The 25,405-nt window shown below is 40.8% G+C and overlaps 1 protein-coding gene across 7 annotated transcripts in view; it reads left to right on the top strand.

Annotated features, from left to right (window-relative positions):
* Nucleotides 1-201: 201 nt before the first annotated feature.
* BOLL (boule homolog, RNA binding protein) overlaps nt 202-25,405 on the top strand; it is a 33,898-nt gene continuing 8,694 nt past the window's right edge. For 3 of the 7 annotated variants that reach the window (XM_081849169.1, XM_081849168.1, XM_081849173.1), the window contains exons 1-9: nt 3,089-3,242; nt 12,384-12,527; nt 13,149-13,240; nt 14,856-14,910; nt 16,143-16,218; nt 17,603-17,730; nt 18,616-18,687; nt 19,768-19,815; nt 20,790-20,918. In XM_081849169.1, the coding sequence (XP_081705295.1) occupies nt 3,225-3,242; nt 12,384-12,527; nt 13,149-13,240; nt 14,856-14,910; nt 16,143-16,218; nt 17,603-17,730; nt 18,616-18,687; nt 19,768-19,815; nt 20,790-20,918 (762 nt within the window). In that variant the 5' untranslated portion in view covers nt 3,089-3,224. Of the gene's footprint in view, nt 355-455; nt 620-3,088; nt 3,243-3,680; nt 3,807-12,383; nt 12,528-13,148; nt 13,241-14,855; nt 14,911-16,142; nt 16,219-17,602; nt 17,731-18,615; nt 18,688-19,767; nt 19,816-20,789; nt 20,919-24,561; nt 25,397-25,405 lie in introns of those variants that run through there. The other 4 variants (XM_081849172.1, XM_081849174.1, XM_081849171.1 and 1 more) reach the window with 4 other exon arrangements.

Genomic DNA, 25,405 nt, shown 5'->3' with positions numbered 1-25,405 from the left:
GTGAGAGAAATGTCAGCCACAACAACACAGTGGCATTTTACATATTGTGTTACATGTTCATGATCCAGTTTATCATGAAAACTCTTGCATCACTCCTCTCTACTACCACTCCTGTTGAAGCCTGGCTGTCAACCAGCCTGGAATCAGGTGTGCGAGTGTGTGATTGTTGGCAAAACGATACCCCGAAAGGGGGAGGAGGAATGCAAGTGTCAGAAAGCAAACAGCACGCAGGAAGGGATCTGCAGCCAGCGGCTAGATGCTGACACCTCCTGCTGCTCCGGGCTTAGAAATAAGATACTACCCCTGTTACTGCTCTTGGTGAGGCCAAGGTGTAATAATTCTCACTGCGCAGAGGTGAGTAACCCCCCCCCGACTCCACACGCTTTGTGGTTTGTGTATGCAGGAGGATCTATGTAACTCTTGAGAGCTGAGCGTGCGTATTTCAGGACAGCAAGTTTCTCGGAGTGAGTGACAGCAGCAACAGGACAAGGGGAGGTGGCAGAGGTGTGCAGAGAGTCTTCTTTCCCAAGCATGGCAAATAAAACACTGGTCTCTTCTAAGCAGCACTAGGGGCGGAAGCTAAAACTACAGATAAGCAATGCAAGGATAATTCGGAACGGTATGGGCATGAGGGAACCGGTGGTGATGATTTTGGGGGCAGGGGTAGGAGGGAGGCTAGGAGGTGCAATGGATTGAAGGGGCAGGGTAGGCTTTCAAGGAGGGGACAGAGTTTATGTAATCCTGGGGTGCAGGCTGAGATGTTACAGAAAGTGGCAAAAGGAAGGACCGACAGGCAACAAATGAAGGGGAATAATTAATGTGAACTGTTTAAATTGCACGATGCAATATGAAAATATGGAATTGTATACTCTTTTGGCAGCCGAGATGTTGAGCTATCTTCCTCCTCAATATTCTCCTGAAAAATGCTTGGTTTTGCGACCTTAAGATCTCTCCCTATAGGCTAGTCCATAATGGGTGAACACATTCAAATGAATTCTGTAGCTGTAATGGGTGAGGAGGACCAATGTCAGAGCTTTGTGACTGCATGTAAGCCGATTTGTTAGGATGTGTTAGTTGGACCAACAATTAAATAATGCTGGTGTGTAACGATTAACATACATAATTGCTGTCTAGCAATACAAGGCCGAAAGAAGAATGTGGGTTCAGCTACAAAATACCCACAGATGTCAGTTTATCAACAGGCCAGCCTTTTACTAGTCCGTATATAATTTTTCTTCAAGCCATTTGATAGAAGGGAAGAATATAAAATCAGGAAAAAAAACCTTTTGTGTCTCTGTTTTCATTGTTAGTGCTCACATGTATTTCCAGGAGTAAAGGCTGGCTTGCCTCAGAATTTTGTGAAGTACCTAAAGCTCATGCTATTAAAAAAAAGCAGGACTTCCTTCCTTGACCTTTTTGCCACTACCAACTTGCATAGCTATAACCCTAATTTTTTTACTCAGATTAATTTATGGCTGAAAGAATTAAGGGTGAGAGCACACTGGACACGCTTGGAGACACTTGTCCTTAAGGTGCCAGGATTTCTGAAGTCAGGAGCTGAAAATCCTATATATAAATTATGGTAGCATTTGTGCGGAGGCCATTTTTGGGAGAAAGTATGGGCTGCCGAGTGGCAACTAACACAAAATAGTCTTACGGGAGAGATGTGTAGAGATGTACAGTGGTACCTCGGGTTACATACGCTTCAGGTTACAGACTCCGCTAACCCAGAAATAGTGCTTCAGGTTAAGAACTTTGCTTCAGGATGAGAACAGAAATCATGCTCCAGCGGCGTGGCGGCAGCAGGAGGCCCCATTAGCTAAAGTGGTGCTTCAGGTTAAGAACAGTTTCAGGTTAAGTACGGACCTCCGGAACGAATTAAGTACTTAACCTGAGGTACCACTGTATACGATATTAATCCAGAATGCGGCAGCTAGACTGGTGACTGGGAGTGGCCGCCGGGACCATATAACACCAGTCCTGAGAGATCTGCATTGGCTCCCAGTACGTTTCCGAGCACAATTCAAAGTGTTGGTGCTGACCTTTAAAGCCCTAAATGGCCTTGGTCCTGTATACCTGAAGGAGCGTCTCCACCCCCATCTTTCATCCCGGACACTGAGGTCCAGCGCCGAGGGCCTTCTAGCGGTTCCCTCATTGCGAGAAGTGAGGCTACAGGAAACCAGACAGAGGGCCTTCTCGGTAGTGGCGCCCGCCCTGTGGAACGCCCTCCCATCAGATGTCAAATAAATAAACAACTATATTACTTTTAGAAGACATCTGAAGGCAGTCCTATTTAGGGAAGTTTTTAATGTTTAATGCTGTATTGTTTTTAATATTCGATTGGGAGCCGCCCAGAGTGGATGGGGAAACGCAGCCAGATGGGCAGGGTATAAATTTATTATTATTATTATTATTATTATTATTATTATTATTATTATTATTATTATTATTATTAAGCAATATGGCAGCAAGTATAGGGAAGCCTTTTAACATGTAATGTTTTACGTGTTATGTTTTTCTATATGTTGGAAGCCGCCCAGAGTGGCTGGGGCAATCCTGTCAGATGGGTGGGGTACAATTATTATTATTAGCGTTAAAAGTGCTGTTCCAGTGCGCATATACTTGAGGGAAATGCTTGATGCTGCTGTGTGCATTAGGCCTAAACCAGCCAGGATAATAGTGATAGCATTTCTGATACAGCCATATGGATGTGCTTGTGAATAACCTGAAACGAACAAGACTTGTGCTTTCATATTTGGATTGTATTTGCCTCGGAGGTCTGCTCAGAAACCTGAATGGAAATAAGTGTGTGTGTGAGAGAGATCTTCAAAGTCGTTCCTCTCTTCCTGACTAGAGATTACACGGCTCACAACTGGTCATGGATGGAAGCCGAGTTTCTGGGCTTCCAGAAAGTAAGACTTAGGTGTAATTTGGGGGGCCAGGAGGCCAAATAAATCTACCGCCCGCCTAACTTTCAGGCTCCGTCGAGTCCCCTAAACACAACCTCAAACTCTTTCCCTCCCGCTTTTACCCCACCTCTCCGCCCAGCCGAGGCTACCACCACGTGTGGGGAGCGCGAGTTTGCCGCGCCCGCCCGCCCCCCGTTTTGCCCCAACTCCCGCTTCGCCCTGGGGCTGCGTTGAGGGAGAAGAGCTGCGTGCGCGGAACGTGCCCGCCGGGAGACCGCGAAGGCCGCCGTGTATACGCGCGCGCGAGGGGAAGAGATGGAGCCCGACCCCTCGGTTAGTATTATGGGGGGGGGGCAGGCCGCCAATGGGCTGGGGTTGGCCCGCCGGGGAGGCTCCTGAGGAAACCGTTGGGGCAGGTTATCTAAACACGGTTGCGGCCGGGCAGCTCTGACGGCGGCAAAAAAAAAAAAAAAAGGGCCGTTTTATTAGGCGGTGGCGTTATTTTGTGGGGGTGGGCGAGCGAGAGGCGGGTAAGAGAGAGGGCGCGAAATCTCCTCAGAAGCCTCGACGGCGGTTTCCCGCCAAAACCGGCGAGCGAGGCCCATAACGCTCCCCGCTCCCTCCCCGCCTCGCTTTTGGTCACGAGACAGGCGTTGGCCACGCCCTCCCTCCGTCAGCACGAGCCCCTTCCCGCTTTTATCCTCCTTCCTAAGATCCAGCCCCGGCCAACCGCCGTGCTCGCGCCAGCTGCCTTTCTCCCCCCGAGCTAGCGCTCCTTTTGCGCGTGCGCCCTAACGGCGGGAGAAGGGCGGTTGGAGCGGAGCGAGGTTCTGTCCCGCCAAAGGATCCCGAGGAAAAGTCCACGCGAGGCGCTCCTAATTCCCCCTCATTCCTTCTGTAAGTGCTTCCTTCTCTCCGCCCGCCACTTTTCGACGCCCTTCTGGCACTCATTGGTTGTTGTGTCGGCCTTTCCCGCTTTGCCCCTCTTTCTCCCCCCCCTCCCCTTTTTAGCTTCTAAAACGGTGTTTCCAAACAGCTGTTTTTGGACTACAACTCCCATCATCCCTAGCTAGCAAGACCAGTGGTCAGGCACGGTCTTACTAGCTAGACGCGGGTGGGGCTGTGGGTTAAACCACAGAGCCTAGGACTTGCCGATCAGAAGGTCGGCGGTTCGAATCCCCGCTATGGGGTGAGCTCCCATTGCTCAGTCCCTGCTCCTGCCAACCTAGCAGTTTGAAAGCACGTCAAAGTGCAAGTAGATAAATAGGTACCGCTGCGCCGGGAAGGTAAACGGCGTTTCTGTGTGCTGCTCTGGTTCTCCAGAAGCGGTTTAGTCATGCTGGCCACATGACCTGGAAGCTGTATGCCGGCTCCCTCGGCCAGCAAAGCGAGATGAGCGCTGCAATCCCAGAGTCGGCCACAACTGGACCTAATGGTCAGGGGTCCCTTTGGATTACAACTCCCATCATCCCTAGCTAGCAAGACCAGTGGTCAGGCGCAAGAGCCTGGTCAGGTTTTATGTAAGGGGGGAGCAGAACCTCAGTTAAGTATTAGTTATTGATTTACATGTTTTGGGGAAGCTGCCCCCCTTGTCTCCACCCATGGTCAGGGATAATGGGAATTTGGTAGTCCAAAAGCAGCTGAAGACCCAAGTTTGGGAAATACTGTGGAATCTAGAACAAGAGAAATAATAAAATTAAGGGAGAGCATCCGCTTTCTAGTAAATAGTACCGTGAAGAACTTTGCAGTGCCAAGTTGGTAACTTAACTGTGGCACTAGGGAGTTTATTAGATATGCCTCTTTCTCATTTGGTGGGTGTGTTTCACACGTGGTGTAGAGTTTTGGATCTGCATTTGGCGATTTGAATATAAAAATGAGACGTCTGATTGCAGATTTATTTGCTAATGCCGGATGAAAAGGCAGAGTTCCTCTCGGTACTTCCAACTTGTGACATCTTTTGGCCTACTTTTGGTTTGTTAGTTAGTTTTCAATCAGTTATGTACATGGAATCTCCCAGTCCTTTTTACAAAGAGTTATTGATTGATTGAATTTATATACCGCCCTATACCCAGAAGTCTCAGGGTGGTTCACAGAAAAGAACACAATATATAAAACCAAAATAAAAACAGTAACCCAATAACACCCCCCCCAAAAGTGTTGGGGTGGGGAATACAAACACAGATTTTAATGAGTATACAATATGACAAAATACAAAAGTAGTAAACAAAACATCCTGGGTGATTTTTTAAGAACGGCTTCATCTGGAGCTGCAAATGTAACCAAAACTGCACCAGTAATCTTCCCTGGGGAGACAATACATGAGGTGGAGTGCTACAATAGAAAAGGCTCTATCCTGGGTCAATCCCATATATACACAGAAAGGTTTCTGATGAGGATCTTAATATCTCGGCAGGTTCAGATGGAAAAATGCAGTACTTACCCCAGCAAGGATGGAGTTCCATGTATATTGAACATACTGAAAACCCTTGTTTTCTTGGTGCCTCTACATATCCAAAAGAATCATTTTTGGTAACACATATGCCATGAAGAAAATGCCTCAAAATCATTATTTGTTTTATGAAGAGTGTCTCCATTTCTAGAGAACTTGATATTTTGGTTAGATTGAAGAGGTGAGGGGTGTTTCTCTGTTATTTGCTGGATTGAATGAAATATCAGGACAGTTCCTTCGCCACTACCACTCTGCTCCAATCACAAGTAGAGGACAGCAACTTGTTGCATTGCTCTTTGAGAATGCTTGGAATGCCTCATAGGTATTTCATATCTGATGGGACAATCTACCACCCTTTTCTCCAGTTTGAGGCTTGGGAATAGGCAAGGGCTTGTCACATGCAGTATGTCAAGCAAAACTGTGCACCCCTTTTTCTTTATACGTGTGGAGACTTAGCATATGTACAAAAACATGCAGAGTTCTGTATGTTCAACAGATGTGGAAATCCATCATGGGTTTTCTCATGTGTAAAACTTGCTATTGCTAAAACTAAATTTGTAAGTACTGTACAGCGGTACCTCGGGTTACAGAAGCTTCAGGTTACGCTATTTTGGGTTGTGCACCGTGCCGAACCTGGAAGTACCGGAACGGGTTACTTCCAGGTTTTGGCGCATGCACAGAAGCGCTAAATCACGCTTTGCACATGCGCAGAAGCGCCGAATCGCAATCCACGTGTGCGCAGAACGGTGCAGGTTGCGAACGTGCCTCCCGCACGGATCATGTTCGCAACCCGAGGATCCACTGTAAATGTAATGCCAGGAACAGATTCAGGCCCAAACAATATGCTACTCACAAACACCTTTAGAAAAGGAGAAGCTGTTTTGAAGTGGAACTTACCGGTAACCTCTTCCTTCCCGCCCTCTGTTTCACTTCTCCAAATTGCCATGCATGTTTTGAGAAGTCACCAGGGTTCAAGCAGTTGCAGTTGAGGCCTCAATATGTATGTTCAGTGTTATGGCTAGAAGAAAGGAGGAAGATTTTAGAACCTTTGAAATCCATATATTCATAAAGTCCATTTATTCAGCAGTAGGTCCCACTGTGGAGGTTTCTCACTAGGACATTAGTTTAGGATTGTAGTACTAGGTAGGTAAACAAAAACCCCAGCCTGATAGAAAGGACAGTCAATTTTATTGTATTATATTTTTCTTACTTAAATCTTCAAGAAATTACTGGCTTAAAATAATGCTCTGCATTGCCTTACTTGAAATTCTGCCTTCTTATCTACATTACCTTGTATTATTTTGTATTTTTGAATTAAATTAGTTCTTCATAATAGCACTTCATCCTTGTGTTCTGAATTAAATGCTCATTGCCTTAGGCTTCTTCCTCTCACCCTGTCATCTAATGATTGCTGTTATGCAGACAGTAAAGATGTGCTATGAATTTGTGTATTCCCATTGCATTTTTAAGTGTTTATCATCACAACCAAAATCCAGATAAGTAATATACAGGAGCAGATTGCAGTCTTGAATTACCATTATGAGAGTACAGTAATGTTTTGTGTTGCAGTAAGAAATTATGTTGTGGGCAGAGCTTCAGTGCTGAAACTGAAAAGACAGTATTAATGTTTTTCTCTTAATGGCATATATGCACGTAACATACGTAGTAAAAGATTTCATTGTTAATAACATTAGAAGAAAGGACATGATTTAGTCTATTATGAGATCTCTGGATGTGTAGGCAGCAACTATTTTAGGCGCTGATATGCAGGTCCTTTTTGCCCTGGGGAGTGGGAATGGAACCCCCAGGCAAAATGGTCTCTGCTCTTACAGTGGAACCTCCGGATATGAACTTAATTGGTTCCTGGGGTCTGTATATACCCCCAAAAGTCTGCATCTAGAGGCGCTGCTTTTGCACACGTGCACGGCACGATAGAGTGCTTCTGGGTTTGCCGCATTCGCAACCTGAAAGTTACTTTACCTGAAGGTAACATAACCCGAGGGTCCACTGTACTTCCTTTTACATAACCTTGCTTTGTGCTCTTAAGTTATTGTGGGGAAAAGAGCACTAACTTTATAATTTTACTGGATAAAATAGATGAAAGCTACTCTGAGGTTCTTTTGGTTCTGATTAGTTTGATATGGTCTGTGTGCTTAACCGATTAGCTATTTAAAACTCCATTTTTAAACCAGAAAATACACTTTAAAAATGTCAGAATTGTTCCATGGAAAAGTTCCCAGCCAATATCTCAAAAAAGAGTCTCGGTTTTTCACAAGCTGCAGTAGATTTTAAGAGGGCCGCAGGTGGCGCTGTGGTCTAAACCACTGAGCCTCTTGGGCTTGCCATTTGCAAGGTCAGCAGTTCAAATCCCTGTGACGGGGTGGGCTCCAGTTGCTTTGTCCCAGCTCCTGCCAATCTAGCAGTTCAAAAGCATACCAGCATGAGTAAATAAATAGGTAGTGCTTTGGCGGGAAGATAAACAGCTTTTCCGTGCACTCTGGCACTTGTCACAGTGTTCTGTGTGCCAGAAGCTGTTTAGTCATGCTGGCCACATGACCCTGAAAAGCTGTCTGTGTACAAACACTGGCTTCCTTGGCCTGAAAGTGGAGAGGAGTGCTGCACCCCATAATCGAATTCAGCTGGACTTAAGGGGTTCTTTACCTTTTACCTTTAGAGTTTTAAATGCTTCTTTATGAAAAATTGTTTATAAAGCATGGTGAGGAAATTTAGGCTAAAGAGTTGTGTTCTTCAATTATAATTTATTAATGTCTCTTAACGATTTCCTTTTAATAACTTTTAACCCCTCAATTGACATATCAGTGTATTTTTCTTTTCCAAATTGGTGTTGTTTTTTTCAACAGACTCAGGAAGGACCTTGTCGTGGTTCTGTTGCTCATAGCAGACTGTGCTATGCTAACGCTTCCTGTGCATTCCTAGATACTACACTATGAACAATTATGACAATTTTTTCCTAGAAAAGAAGCTGAAGTTTGGAATTTATTGGCTGAATATTAGGGACATTGTGATAATGTATTTTTTATTATTGTTTGATGGTTAACAGCAGTTGAACTTTATTTCATGTTGTTCATTGTCATTCTGTGCCTTCAATCTGGAGCAAAAGGAGAGAAAATTATTATTAAAAACAATGATGTTTCTTAATTATTAAGCAGAGGTTTGGGTTTAGAAATGGTTAAAATAGGTATAGTGAAATTTTTCTTCCAGCTCTTCATTTATTTTTGATGGGTATCAATTATCATGATCCTTGTTGGTAGCGAGGGTTGTATATATGTATACAAATACACAAACAGTATATACTGCAGGAATATATATTTATGAAGTTGAAATGGCACAATTTAGAAAATCTTTCTGGAACACCAGTGCCCCCCTGGTTGGGAATCACCCAGAATTGCCAATGAGAACTGAGCATGCTCAGTGGTAATGTAACGCTGACTGGCTGTTGGGAAGGATGGAATGGAGTGCCCTATAGGAGGGTATGGCAGGGTGTCTAAAATCCTGAACACGAGCACTCAATTTTACAACATTTTCTTGCAAGTTACACTTGTTTCAGTCTATTCAAAAGCAGTTGTTACAAAGCTTTATGGCCATGATTTTTTTACAATAGTTCTCTGATAATTTCATGTTCATGTAGTGGGAATATTTTGCAGAAATATTTTGAAGAATATAATTTCTTCTGTGAAGACTAATTTTTTAAAAATGAACTAGATTTTTTAAAAATGAACTAGATAATTTTTGTACAACTAATATTTTTTAAAAATGAACTAGATAATTTTCCTGGTTAGTGTTAGCCGTAGTGCCATATGGTCTTGCCTGGCATAACCATAGTTACTACTGGTTTTAGTTTCTAGCTTATAAACTAATAATGGTGTACCTTTTCCTTATGGTTCAACTAGTACAGAAATAATGTTACTAGGGAAGAAGGTGTGGTTTTTTTAGTTAATTTTTGATATTTTTCAACATAGGATACAGTAAAAACTGAATCAGTCTAAAGAAAGAAGTAACAAACCAAGAAAAAGAGAGAAAGAGAAAGCTTTCCCCTGTTCCTTCAGCCTCAAACCCTGAGAGAGCCTCTCTGGCTTACCTCACATGCGGGACCCTTCATCTTCTGTCCATCACCTTCCTATGTGTATCTTCATTTATCTAAAATATAAATATTCAAAGAACAAAACATACATGTAAATAGGGTTAACAGAGAGCTAGAGTTAAAAGTCATAAAGTAAAGGTAAAGGGACCCCTGACCATCAGGTCCGGTCGTGAATGACTCTGGGGTTGCGGCGCTCATCTTGCTTTATTGGCCGAGGGAGCTGGCGTACAGCTTCCGGGTCATGTGGCCAGCATAACTAAGCCGCTTCTGGCGAACCAGAGCAGCACACGGAAATGCCGTTTACTTTGCCGCCGGAGTGGTACCTATTTATCTACTTGCACTTTGAGGTGCTTTCGAACTGCTAGGTTGGCAGGAGCAGGGATTGAGCAACGGGAGCTCACCCCGTCATGGGGATTTGAACTGCCGACTTTCTGATTGGCAAGTCCTAGGCTCTGGTTTAACCCACAGCGCCACCCGCGTCCCAAAAAGTCATAAAAAAGCAAGATATGAAGAAAAAAATAAAATAAAAAAGAGAGTCTTCCAATTCTCTGTCTACCAATTATGTATATGACAATTATTCAAAATATTTAAAGTACCTATGCACTTCAGAGCAAATTCTAGCTGTATTAATAACCAGCTTTTTCTCATTCTGCTAGATCAGGGGTCCGCATGTGGCACTTTTACACCTTTGTCGCGGCTCTGGGGCGGATACTAGCGAGGGGAGGAGGCGCACTGTGCGCCCCGACACTCCCCACTGTGGCGGGCGCTGTACTGGCTGTGATGTCGCATGGGGACGGTGCGTGCATTAGTCACGCACCGTCCTGACGTCACCTTCCTGCCTGCCCGCCCACTACATTGTAAGGGCATGTACGCTGGTCACTGCATTGAAAGGGGGCATGTACGCTGGTCACTGTTTTGAAGGGGAGTGAAGAACACACACACAAAAAAGGGTAACTTGTTAATTTAACATTTATTTCTATGAGGAGGAGTAATTCTGAGGGGTCAAACAAAGAAATAATAAAAAAAATGACAAAAAGTTACTTTTATAATGACGAGTTTTGCGGCTCCCAGTTTTTTTTTCTTTGGAAACGGGTCCAAGTGGCTCTTTTTGTCTTAAAGGTTGCAGACCCCTGTGCTAGATGGTATTTCTCACCCTCCCAGGCACCTTGAATTCACATGTTTTCACTCATGAAGTCCAATATAGCACTTCAGTTATTACCTTCTTGTGTCCAAAATAATCTCAGTAAATTTTAATCACCATGATTTTACAGTCAGCAGCATTTCATTTGAACTGGGTCATGGATCTGTAACCAAAAGTTCTCTTCCTTTGAAAGAAGGTACTTCTCCCATCAAAAAGTTTGCAGAGGGTAGAAAAATGGGATTCTGTTGCGCCAAATCACCAATTTTAAATTGTCCAGCAAGCCACACATAAGGAATGGGAATGTCTACTTGCTTGTTCTGCTAATTTAAATTTTGGAAGAAGCTCTTTTAAAAGATCGCATAGTTTGCAAACCTACACATGTTTAGCTCTAAGTCCAACTAAATTCAATCGGACTGAGTGGACATATACAGGATTGCACTGTTAATCAGGTGTGATGTCTCTTTTGCACACATGTATATTCCCAGCCTCTTTCATACATGTCCCATCTCATCATGCAAGTTGTAAGAGTGTAGTCCTGTAGTCACACTTACCTGGGAGTAAATCTTTGAGAGTAACACAGTGGGTTTTCCCAAATAAATATGCATAGGACTGCACTGTAAATGGCATAGAGAAAGAGGTAAGTTGTCTCCTTTTCATAACTATGAAAGGATCAATCTGCCAAGCTGAAATTCATCTCAGTTTCTTATTTTTCTGATAAAGTATCAAGTTCAGTTCTCCATCTTAAGCTGTTGGAGTCAAGGGTCCTGGGGCAAGAAGGGAGTAATTAGGGATGTAGGAAGTGGTTTCTCTTGGTTCATAATTCTCCATGGCTCTTAGCTTCAAAGGTTAGAACCTTGAAAAACTTGTAGAGTTGGCATGCATCATGCGACACGACCCTCCCCCCGATACCATAAACAGTTAAGGAGTATGTATATCTCAATTTTCCCATCTTGTTTTCCTCCCCCTTAGTTTTTCTTCAACTGACACCCTAAATAGTCTATCTCATGGAGGTCAGTGAGCATGGTCCTTATTGGGTCATTTAAAGGTTTTTTTTCCCTTCTCACCCTTTTAATTTACAAGGAAATTGTTCTGTGCCCCACATAAGCTGTGAGTACCCTGGTTTCACTATTCCAGTGAGAGGCCTGAGACCAAGTTTGCTATTGGCTATAGCATGATTATGATAAGCAAAAACTTGGTCCTTTTCATTTTTTATTTGATTTGTATTGTATGAACCTTTTGAATTTTTTAATAAACCGTATTACTTTGTATGTGCATATAGGGTGGGATATAAACACATTAGTAAAATACTTAAACATTACAGACCACAAATGAATTGGGGGTGTGCAGAAAGGTTTCAGCTTGTTCTTATTTCTTGATAATTAAAATAAGAAAACATATAATTAAAAATCATAAGAACATTAAATATTGTCTACCATTTTCTTGTTGCTTTCAGAATGAATATATTATGATTTCTAAATGTAACTAGGTGCAACAGGTGAAGAAAAGGTAGTGTGTACTAGGTTGAAACCATTTATATGAAAGCAAATTCTATTAAAATCCATGGAATATACTTTGAAGCAAATATTCAGTGAACTAACTAGCTATATGTATGTAGAATTCAGCTGGCAATCTTAGATTTAGTGTATGTGGCATCCTGAATGAAGATACTACCGAAGGTAGCTTAGTACATCTAAAATTAAATAATAGCTGTGATTTGTCATTTTAGCATTTCATTTTTTTTGTGTTGAAAATATATCTTAACGACTATATTCTCTTAAACAGCAAACTACAAATCAGATGCAAACTGATTCTCTGTCTCCGTCTCCTAACACTGTGTCACCAGTGCCTTTAAATAACCCCACAAGTGCCCCAAGATTTGGAACAGTCATTCCTAATCGCATCTTTGTTGGAGGAATCGATTTTAAGGTATTTTTTTTTCCTGATCTTGGTTCCTTAGCAATACAATCATTTTTTCCACTTCTGTCTTAATAGGTTGCTTATATCATTTGTTGTATAGTTTTATGTGTATAAATGTAGAAATTAGGCTCTAATTTTATGTATTTGTTGGACAGGTATAGTGCTACTGCACAATAATTTCAAGATACAAACACCAACCAATGAGAAAATACTGGATTTGTTCACTTTGCTTGTCCTTCTCATCTCTAGTAAACTGTTACTTAATAGAAAAGAAAAGGAGAAAGAGTTGTAATTTTGGACCTGGTAGAGCCTAGAAAGTATCTAGCCCAAATCCTCTTCCAACGCTGGCTCTAAGGGGGCAGGAACTTCTACTTAACCTCTACTTGAAAGGTTGCCTTTAAGACCAGTAGACTAAAAAATAGCATTCAAATTATGATTTTTGAAAATTGAATTTAAAAAGACAACAGATGCGATTCAGTTAGTGGAATTGTTGATACAGAATGGTGTGATCAATATTAATGTGATTTAAAAAATAAAACATCCCATAAAGGAAATCAAAGTTAAATGATGATTTTAAGTACATTTATAGTAATGATTTGATGATGTAACATTTTCTTTTTCTTTTACTAGACTAATGAGAATGACCTAAGGAAGTTTTTTTCCCAGTATGGCTGCGTCAAAGAAGTAAAAATAGTAAATGACAGAGCTGGAGTATCAAAGGGGTTAGTGCAATAAACCATTTGTTCATCAAGTAGAAATAATACTAGTTCATGCAATACATGCAGGAAAAAAATCCTTATTACATAATTATCAAGACATGAGCACCTTAAAACTACAACCCCATACACACTTAACTTGGATTAAGTCTCATTAAACTTAGTAGGGCTTGCTTTTGGGTAGATGACTTGTATAGGATTGTACTCATAGTTAAAAATCAACATTTTTTCCCTACAGTGGAGGAGGATATCCTCGTCTGAGTTGCTCCTCCTGCTCACTCCAGAAGGCAGAACTATGCAGTCATAGTCATTCATGGTACATTCAGGTCCTGGAAGGAAAGTACTAGCTCTTTCACAAAAAGTTAAAAGTTTACAAAGAGTTACAAAAAGTTTCCTATTTAGAGGTAATTAGTATATATCAGTTTACACTGTGATTTTCCAAACCATAGGAACAAAAGGCAAGATGGCATTTCATGTTTTCACAGACTAGGGTACTGTGGTTGACTATCTCACAACCACAGGCTTCTCCCCTTGTGGAAGTTCTAAGGGAGACTCTGCCCACTGCCCCGCATGCTCTGCTTGAATTCTCTGCTCTAGCCTCCCTCTTTTTCAAAAGCCCACACTCCCCATCCCCCATTGGACTGCACAGGTTTGGTGATGGGTAAGAGGCTTCATGCATTCGAAAGTAATTCTGCTGTCAGATCTTGGTTGGGAGTGGTGCCAATTGAGGCTTGCAGGTAACTGAAGGTGGGTGGGAGTTTGCTTCCCCACCCTAAAGGTGAGCTAGCCAAATATGGGCCAGCAGGCCCCACCTCCCAGGGTGGAAAATCCAACAGGTTGGTGCAAGACTTCTTATTTTCACCACCACCACATTCACGTTCCCCTTCAGCTCTTGCTACTTTCCTGAGGTCCTGGTCCTCATTGCTCTGAACTGATGTCTGATAGACCAGAATGCCATAGGCATTGCATTTCCATCTCACACATCTCCCTCCACTTCCACTTCCACTCAGCCCGACCTGCCATGGGATATGCTTCTACTGCTGTCAGTCAAGTCTTCCCAGTTCACAATGTGACAACAATCTAGTGAAAATAAAGTACAGAGAGTATACATACAGGCAAGCATGTAGAAAGACTTCTGGTTCATTATGTTAACTATACATATAAACATTTTTGTCAGTTATCTTTTTATGTGTTTCATCTTGGTTTAATCCATTCATTCACAAACTTGAATATGTAACAAATGCTGAAATTAACCCATTGATAGAAATTGTGCATTGATAGAACAGATTAAAATAGGAAACTTTAATGACTAGTTTTAAGTAGAATAGTTTAAACTAAGTTTAAACCGCGGTAAAAAGCCACCATCCTGGTAAAGGCCATGAGAACTCTAATTTGTTTTGGAGAAGCCAGCCAAAAGATTATGTTTAATGGATTTTTAAATCTGGCTTTGTTTGATATGGTACATATACTGATCCATAGTGCTCAAGTCAGTCAATGGTTCTTCCTCATTTTATGTGATATTAGAGGAGGCATTCATTTTATGCATGTCAAGCAGCAGCTCTTGTTTGGGAAGGTTGCAAATATAGTATATGCTGAGAAAAACGTATGCTGTTTTACTTAGGTATGGTTTCATCACATTTGAAACTCAGGAAGACGCTCAGAAAATACTACAAGAGGTAAACACGATTTCATTAAAAATTATATATTTGTGCACAGATAGGAACTGGTAATACCAAGTAACATTTGTTTATAGTATGGTAGTGGGGAGTGCCTGGTGCTGCTCGCAAACCAAAAAATATTGTGATTTTTAAATGGATAATGTGGTTTGTGAGTTTGGACCTGCCACACCAAAAATCAAGTGAAGTTAATACAAAGTCTTGTTTTGGTCCACTGGCTTGATTCCAAATGGTGCCTGGCATTCCAACGACAACAATCTCTTCCACCCCCACCTCAAAAAGCTTCATGCCAAGTTTGGGAACAATATTTTGAGAGGTGTCCAAACGTATAGAGCACAAACAGATGCACAGAAAAATGAACTACTTTGCAAAATAATGTGGCATATTAGACATGGGGACCTGCAAAAACAGTGTGTACTCTATTGGTTCATTTGTTTAGTTTATAATTTCACTCTTAACCCAATATTCATAACTCAAGAGTAAAAGCACTGAATACAAAATATAAAACAGATAAACATTACCAAAGTATAAATAAACAGCAACTGTCAAAATTACTGGCATATTAACTCAACCACTATCTGAAGGCTTGGGCAAGGAGGTACATCTTCAGCCGCTGTGGAAAGGTAAATGGTTTCAATGCCAGATTTATTTCAGAAAGGAGGTGATTCCAAAGATAAGGTCCTAGTACTGAGAAGGTCCCATTTTGTGGGACCTCAGGGAGGCCTTCATTACATATCTTTAGGTGCTAGGCCAAAACATTCTTCTTCTCCCAGGCCTTTGGCTGATTTAGCAATGCATGGGAAGTATTGTTTTTTGTTTGTGGCTATGGTTAGTTATAGTTATAAATGTTATAAAATTTATAATAGTTATCAAAGTTTTATGGATCAAAATATTATGCATTTATATCCACTTGAGATGGTTTTATTTATTTTTTAATCCACTCTGTTTGATTCAATCCTTATGATCACTGTAGTTAGGTATAAAGCACAGTTGAATACATTATTTAAACAAATACTTCTCCAGTTCAAAAGAGTCTTACTCACCATTTGGCACAAAACAAAAGGACTGAGTTCACAAGACCTTTCCATTAAAAGTTGAGGTGAACTGAAGGTATCTGTAAAACGTGTTGTTGAGATGTTATTGGGATTTTTGAGACATTCATTATTTGAATACATTTGAAAAATAAACTATTAACGTTAATAATTGTATGTATTTTCTTTGCTTTGGCTTAGGCTGAAAAACTAAATTATAAGGATAAAAAACTGAATATTGGTCCAGCAATAAGAAAACAACAAGTAGGGATTCCTCGTATGTATTTGCTTGCTTGCTTGCTTCCAACCCCCTACCCCCATCGTTCACGGGTGTTTTGGAAAAATCTTGGGCTATGCCAGGGCTATGAAGAATTATTTAGGCTACAATCCTATACACACACACTTGGGAGTAAATTTCTTTGAACTCAGTAGTATTTACTTTTGAGTAGACATGCATAGGATTGTACTGTTACTGTTCTATTTGCCTACTAGTGAGTGTTGATATTCTCTTAGCAAGATTATCTACAGTCCAACTCAGGCTCATGATAGTGGAAGGGTTCTGGCTGAGGTGAGGCACATGCCTTCTGATGGTGATACAGAGTTGCTTCTTTTCATCACATTAGTCCAGGCATATGCAAACTGGCCCTCCATGATCCCTAGCTAACAGGACCAGTGGTCAGGGATGATGGGAATTGTAGTCCCAAACATTTGGAGGGTCAGAGTTTGCCTATGCCTGCATTAGTCAGTTTCACAGAATGATTCTTATTATTCTTAATCTTAAATTGCAGTGAGTTGGAATTTTCTGTTAACACATTTTGCGATTTAGAGGGAAATTCTGATGTTGTAATTTGAGGGGGTTAGGATGGGGTGGAAATGCTTCTCTGTGTTGATGGGGGACATGTCTGACCCAGAGCCCACAGTCACATTTGTGGAAAGTTCTGTAAGCGTAGAGCTGTAGGACCAGAAATGGGACATATTGGAGATGCCCTTTGGTTTGCTTGATCCAACACCATTAATTCCTCTGAGAGGCCCTAGGATTGGATCTCTCAACTACGACAGCCTGGAGCTGGCACAGTTAATCCCTCCAACCAATTATTATAGTTAAGTGAATTGGTTTCTTACCCCAAAAACTAATAAGTGAAAATTAAACAAAAGAACTGCCAAGATAAAAAGAAGAAGACCCAAGCATGCACACGTTTCCTACCTTGGCCAGCACAAGCCAGCAGGGCCTTGAAAATGGTGGAAACATCTGCTTCGCTCCCTCCCACCCACATCCCAGTTAAAATTGCTCTACTCTTAATTGATAAAGTATATTTACAAGCATCATAGCTTGGATCCTAAAAGTGTGTGTGCTGTGTTCTGCTCACAGAATCGAGTTTTTCTGCCTCTCTTCCCATTGCAGTTCTCTGCATCCTTCAAAAAGCCACTTGTTGAGAGTCAGCCCCCCACCCCTCATCGCGTTAGTGTGCTATGGAGAGCTGTAACTGCAACCTAAGAAATTTGCATAGGTTTAAGAGCTCTCAGTGTGCAAGTAGAAGTGCTTTCTGCTCTCTTGGGTTCAAGTGGTCCGTTGGATCCAAGCCCATATGTATAAGAATTTTTTTTTAAGGATAGAATGCAAAGTACCTGTGAGTTTTCAATTTTGTTACTGCTTATTTTAGGATCCAGTATAATGCCAGCAGCTGGAACAATGTACTTGACTACTTCAACTGGATATCCATACACATATCATAATGGTGTAGCTTATTTTCATACTCCAGAAGTTACTTCTGTTCCACAGCCATGGCCTGTACGTAATTTCTTTTGTTCTGAGACAATGCTGATGTGCCAGTAGCTGTTTGGGTCTGTTATTGTTAAATTTTGGAAATTAAAGCTAATTGTCTTCTCTGAATAGCTATCAGCACAAATTTATATATTATACATTGTTGCCTTTCTAACTGTGTGACCTTGTTCCATACCTCTGTTGTAAGCAGCTTTTGTGAAAAGTGCAACTCTACTGTCCAGTAACAACTAAAAAGCATATTTATTCAAAGGGTGCAGTATATTCCCCTGAATATAAAAAAGCAACTGAGGGAGTCAGCAGGAATAACTATGAAAAAGAATTTGGATGGGCAAGCAAATGGCAAATGCATGCAACACAGAATTGTAGCCATTCTATGGGCCCTTGTAACTTTGATTAAAAAATAATAATCATAGGAATGATCCTAGCCCGATTCTCCATAGGATTTCAAAGAATCATAGAATTGTAGAGTTGGAAGGGACCACAAGGGTCATCTAGTAGACCCTCTGCAATGCAGGAATCATTTGCCCAATGTAGGGCTTGAACTTACGACCCTGAGATTACTGACAGTTTTGTGTGTGCAGTATCCCACTCCAAATTCACTTTGCGGTGGGTTTGCGGCGTTCGGGAGCCAAGCCGTTCCAGTACCAAGGTGCACTGTACTGTGGTTAACTATGAAAAGTGTATTGAAGGGGAATATGTTTTGGAGGATAAAGGAGGATAGATAGCAAAAGCCCGAATGGCACTTCTGATCTGTGACTTAATGTAAATGATTTGTTTGTTTGTTTATAATTTGGTGTTTTAGTGTATTGCTTAAAATGTATTTTTTACTAGCATATTAATAATTCTTTGGACAACTCAGTAAGATTCTAATTGCTGTTCTCTTTTTTAAAGTCACGTTCTATTTCTAGTTCTCCTGTGATGGTAGCTCAGCCTGTTTATCAACAACCTACATATCATTATCAGGTAAAAAAATAAATGATGCTTTTGGCTACTTTATGGCAGCATAGGAGAGGAAATTGTGCTTCATAGTTTAATTGACTTCATAGTTGTTTGTTTGTTTGTTTGTTTGTTTGTATGTTTGTTTTACCACTCTATCCTAAAAAAATAATAATATCTAAGTAGTTTACAGTAATATTTATATTTAACAAAAAAAATATTTTCAGAAACCATAAACTAACCATTATGGAAAGATGTATTCTTAATTGAAGCAGGCTCAGTAGTACAGTGGTACCTCAGTTTACGAACAGCCCTGTTTACGAACTATTTGGTTTACGAACTCTGCAAAACCGGAAGTAGTGTCCCAGTTTGCGAACTTTACCTCAGTCTAAGAAAGGAAGCTGAACAGTGGAAGAGCACCGGCGGCGGGAGGCCTCATTAGGAAAAGCGCACCTTGGTTTAAGTACAGTTTCGGTTTAAGAATGGACTTCCGGAACGGGTTAAATTCGTAAACCGAGGTACCGCTATAGATGGACAGCCAGTGTATATATTTTAACAATGGTGTCAAATGGAATCTTTGAATGTTGAATTGGAAGGGACATGTTCTTGGCCATGTGCCCCCATCAGCAGTCTGCTCCCCGCCCCCCATTCTGCATCAGCTGGAGCTTCTGAACCAGGCACAAGGGCACATTGCAGTAATTCAACCTTTAGGTTACCAACTCAAGAACTACTGTGGTTAGATTATCCCTGTCCAGGAGCAGTCCTAGCGGATGAACCAAAGCTGGCAAAAGCCACAGAGGACACTTGGGCCTCTGGTGACATAAATGTATCCAGAAGTACCCACAAGCTAGGCACTTTCTGCTTCAGAGTACAAGCTCAGCCAGAACAGGTAACCTGCCCATGTCCTGAACATAGGAACCAAAGATGATTCAACTATTATATGTTATTAAAGAAAGAAAGATTGACAATATGTCCACCTTAGCGTTTATTGTATTTAACTCTGCTTTATTGCAGTTAATGTCTTCAGCGTATATTTTATTTTACAAACAGTAAATGAGGAATTTGGGGTCTATTTTTTTAGCATACTGTTGTTTTCAATTACCACAGGCTCCTGCACAGTGTCTTCCAGGACAATGGCAGTGGAGTATTCCACAGGTAAATTATATTCAGTCTCCATAATCTGTTTGTTTATTTATAACATTTATATTGCACCCTTCCTCTAGTTTAAGGCAGTATAAATAGTCCCCTTTCCTCCACTACTATCCTTAGAACAATTATGTAAGATTAGACTAGGGCTGTCAGATAGTAACTGGCCAGAGGTGAGTAGCCTTTGTGGCTGGGATTTGTGATATGAATTTAAACCTATTATACCATACTACTCTCTGTTGGTTTGAGGTATACACTTCATGATGCCACGTGATATACTGATTGCTCCTGGCGGACATGCAGGTCCAGACTTAATGGAATGAAATGGACTTTTAATTCAGCAGGGGGATACTGCTGGTGGATGGGAGGGGGAGGAGTAATTTTTTGCTGTTTTCATGGGGTTGCAGCCCTTTACCATTCCTGAGAGTGGGGCTCCCTCAGATCTCTGGAGTAGTTATTCAGAGAGTGAAAGTGAAGAGGCAAAAGTCTGCCTATAGGAGCATCCCCTGAGTGGAATGCTGCTCAGGGAATATTCCTGTTGGCAGAAGCGAAGTGTGGGTACAAGCCAGTAAATTCACATCCTAGAAATTTCAAAATTATACAGTTTCAAAATACTGCCTTCAGTAGATTCATTACATTACCTCCGGTATTAGCTGGGACTGTTTTTGGCGCATAGTCCTAATTGCTTGTAGAATTTTGGAAGGAGGGAATGTGATGGAGAAGGAAGAGACAAACTCTTTGAGTAAGCTAGAATTCAATTCAAACTGGAAACAAGTTATGATTCAAATGCATGCACACTTTTTAGAACACATGGGTTTGTAAGTGTCAATGCTAAGAGTACGTCCAGGGAGAGAGCATTCCACTTAAATAATAGTTATCATATTTGCATTGAAATCATATATTACATTTTTTCTTCTTCTTTAGCTTGAATTCGTCTAACAATTGAATTTGTCATATGCAAAACAATGTTTTCTCTTTTTTAGTCTCCTGCCTCTCCCACCTCATTCTTTTATCTACATCCTTCTGAAATTACTTACCAGCCCCTGGAGATTGCGCAGGATGGTGGATGTGTCGCTCCTCCTCTTTCCCTAATGGAAGCTGCAGTTCCAGAGGTACTTATACTCAGAAAAAGTATTTGTAGGCTGCATCTGCTCTACCTATTTAATTATTTGTAGATAATTTGATAAGGTTGCATAGAGAATGTATGAAGAAAGAATTTGCTATAATCAAACATTTTAGAAATCTGTGGGGTATCTTTCAATGAGGGCTGTGTGCTAGGGGGGCATTCATAGACTCAGTATTCTCCATTCACATATGAGAGAAAGTAATTAGCAGTACTAATTAATTGAGTATACTACAGTGACACTTACCCCTTCAGTAGTCTCACTGAATGTAGTAGTCCCTTTATTTTATCTTACAGAATTTTGAGGGAACAGTTTGGAAATAAAGCCCACTTCTATCAGTATAGCTCTGGTCTTTTATCGGTTCAGTATTGCATAGTCCTGATCTCATATCAGTTTTGTAGGGTGCTTCCAAACAGGTGCCTTATATCACAAAAAGGTTATACAGTAAAAGGCACTTCTGCCTGTCCTCCATGCCAGTGGGTAAAGCTTGTCAGATTGTATCTGGGTTGGGGTTTTTCTGTCTCTCCCCATAGTCATTCCTCTCTTGTTTTCCACTACCTTTTCCCATTCTGGGCATGTGAGCAGATATTTCTGTATCTGTGTGCATTCACTTTAAAAAATATTATCTGAGAAGTGGTGCAAGAGCAAATGTTGTGCAGCTATGAGTTGAGTTTTTGATAGGTATTTCAATAATCCCCCTTTATACCTGCTGCCAACATCAGATAATGTTTATCTGAACACACCATTAGGGTAACCAAATAATAGGCATGTGGTGTAATACAATTAATTAATTAATTAATTAATTAATTAATTAATTAATTAATTTTCCTTTATTTTATTTGTTACTTTATTATATGTACAACAATGCCTACTATAATACTGGTTCTTTACTAATCAGCTAACGCTGCTACACATTCATCACCAACTCACACACCATCTACCAGGCCCTCCCAACACCACTCTCAACAGCAGACTGTCTCTCCAGCAACCCTTAAACTCCCTTTCAGAACTCCCACCCAATCACTACTCATTCTCTCCCACTCTTGATAACATTTAATTCCTCTAATTTACCGTACTTGACATTCACCTTGGGTACTCTATACATACATGTGCTTACAATATTATGTATGAAAGCACCAGTCTCACAAGGTCTACATTAAATTGCTGTATAAATCTTTTTAAAAAAGTCTGGTGCATATATTGCAATGTACTCCAGCATAATCCTTCACATGTACTATGTACTATGTGGAAATCTTGAAATAAGAGTTCCTCTGAAGTGGGTTAGTGGAAGTAGACACATTTACATTGGTTGGATCTAGACACAGCCAAGAAGCACTTCAATTAAACGCATTGCAAACTTTGTGCAGTCATACATTGGAAGTCAAATGGAATCCATTCCGGAATTTCGACTTCCAAAACATTCAGAAACCAAGGTGTGGCTTCCAATTGGCTACAGGAAGCTCCTGCAGCCAATCGGAAGCCGCGGAACCTGCATGGGACATTCGGGTTCCAAAGAGCATTTGCAAACTGGAACACTCACTTCCGGGTTTGGGAGCGAGTTCGACTCGCAAGGTGTTTGACTTCCGAGGTACGACTGTGAGAAATTGTATTGGCAAAAGCGGAACTCCACAGCACCATCTGGTGTCACAGTGTTATAATGCATATAAAACGCTTTTTCTAGCTGAGTCCATTGTTTTGGCTGCTAGAAACAAAATAGCTAACTTACGCTCATGTGAGGAGCCAGTAGAAATAGGGGTGCACTGATAGAGCCATCCACTGAAACATCATCCCACACATGACAAACTGCCCGCCCTAAAAATCCAGATGAGCAGTAACCATGGATGGATAATAGGTTATTTTTACTTCTGAGTTTTTGTGTTGAAATCTAGTTTAGATGTAAAAAGTATGAGTTGGCATTTTGATGGCAATGACATCATGTGGATGCTGTAAAAATATGTCATCCACAATCCGTCTGGAAGCGATCTTAGTTTTGCTACTGTTTGACAGAACCCAGTAAACTAGCTTTTTTATTATATGCTATTAAATTCAGTTTGGGTTCTGCAAACATAGGCAGTATATTCCTGGCTGACATTATAAATCCTATTCACCACCAATGCTCACTGAAGCATTTGAAGGATCAAAATAATAATAATAACAGTAAAAATGTATTATTAATTAATTAATTATTACTTTCACAACCCAGCTTTACATTTCATGTGGAGTTATGTGTCCTCTATTATGATGGTCTCATTTATGAGGTGAAGCCCTTAGTCTTGAAACTTGGTTTTAAAAAAGTCACATAGAGAGAAATGTACAAATGTCCCACTTTCAAATTTTTAAAGTAATCAGGATGTCTTGACTGCAGTTTGACATCTAGCAGGACATAAAATTTAACTCATACTGAACAGCAAACCAGCACAGAATGGTCAAACCCACACATATTAGTATAGCTAAATTTATATAAATGTATGCATATGCATGCATGCACAATAGTGGTATTCAAGCAGGCATGGAGGCTTCCATCAGTGGAAAACCTTAATGTAGAATCAAGTGGAAGGTTTTCCTGACCATGATTTGAGAAGTCGAGAAGATCCCAGTTAACTAAGGTGTTTGGTAGTTTCATTCTCCCATTCAAATTGTTGCATGCCACTCCAATCTCCAACCGGTGTGGGATTCTAGGGTTCCAGGTGCTTACTCGGGGTTTGGTTTCCTCGGAATTAGGGACGGCGGAAACTGTGGTGTCTTTATGATATATGGTTTATTTACACATATATACAACCTGAGCCTACAATAGAGGGGCTCACAGCATCAACACTGCAGAACGTATTATTCCCCCAATAGCCACAGCCTTGGATTCAAGCAGAAATCAGACATGGCTCTCACTCAGGCTTCTGTCTGCTTCTGGCTCCCAGCTTACCCCCCTAACTCTGGTTTTTGTCCTTCTAATTACTAGCCAGGTGGGGGGGCACCCAGCCAGGTGAAGTGGGATCTTACCCTCTGACACAGAGCAACTTCCTTTCTTATATTAACAACCCATACTTAGGACCATTATGGCCCTTGGCTGGCTAACTCAACAATGGGATATTCCATTCGATTCCAACCATTTTTGGAGCCAGGAATTAGAAGGGACTCAGGCATACAGCCTAAATCCTGCCCCTAAACTCTCAACTATGAATAGAGATAAATAGGAACCCTGATATCTTAGCAAGTTAAACATATTTTTTTAAATAAAAAATAGAAAAGAAGAGAGTATAAATATAGCTGGCCCCATAAATGTTAAGGCGTACATTGGAGTATGAAGTGCTTCAGGTTTGCTAAGTTTAACAAATATTTCAAACAGCTGCTGGACTCCACATTAACCCTGCTGACTCCGGAGGGTTAAAAATAAATAACTTAATCATTCATTTCTCATCTACTTTCTGTAGAGTTAAAATGGGAGACACATAATCTGCAAAGAACCTTGAGTGCCACTAGGCATAGAAGGGGCACAGGCAATCTTTAGTCAAGTTATGTTAGCTCAATAAGTACCAGAAATCAAGCTAAATTGGGGGCGGGGGCCACTGTACAGTAGGGATGGAAGGCTCTGTCAATTTCAGTTCTCATTTTCTCATTTCTCTAATCTTCATTTCAGTTCTCCACGTTTCTGCAGCAATTTGAGAAAATCCTCATGAAAATTCTTCAGCATTTAATTTCTCCTCATAAACATATTTTGTATACATGTTTGACTAATATACACATTTTGCAAGCAATTTTTCTAATATAATGCATTTTAACCTGCTGTTTTCACTAATATATAATTTTATGCACACTTTTTCCTAATATATGCATTTTTTATAAACGTTGAGAGAACTGCATCGCAAAATGTGGATAGGTGTGACTTTCTTAGGGTGGCTGGGTTTTGGTTCTTACATTGTTTCGGAAAGTGCAAATTGGATTGATTCGTTTTTAATGCAAAAGCAAGCAAATTTCTTCCCAGCCCGTTGTGCAGTAGATGGGCCAAAATTCTATAGATATATTGACAACTTTATAACTTGCAAACCAAAGAATAAGATTTCCCCCTTGCATCATACATTATATACATTTAGCACTGCCAGTTCTGCATTATTACATGCTTCCACTAATTATTTAAATATACTGTGGATCTCTTCCAGTCATTTTGAACCTTCCTGGCCCCAAATCAGGTAAAAAGGTGTCTGTAGTAGCCCTAACATCTAACCTACAACAAGCAGAAGTCAGAATCAGGTCCGCACCTTTGCATCTATTCGGGGGGGGGGGGGGGACTGGAAATTTGCAGGTAAACAATTAGCCCAAGGTCAGTTGGGTTCTTGAATAACTAACCTAACATTAAAAAGCAGTTCTGAAATGATGGTATGAAAATTGCTTTCTGTGCACATTTTTCCTGTTTATGCTATTTTTAATATATACTTGTTTGGTAAATATATTTGTTTGTAAATATGTTTTTCAATATTCATTTG

Source organism: Podarcis erhardii (assembly GCF_964252035.2).
Source record: "Podarcis erhardii genome assembly, chromosome: 1".
Taxonomy (NCBI): domain Eukaryota; kingdom Metazoa; phylum Chordata; class Lepidosauria; order Squamata; family Lacertidae; genus Podarcis; species Podarcis erhardii.
The sequence above is the reverse complement of the archived record's forward strand: the minus strand, read 5'-3'. Positions and strand labels throughout refer to the sequence as shown.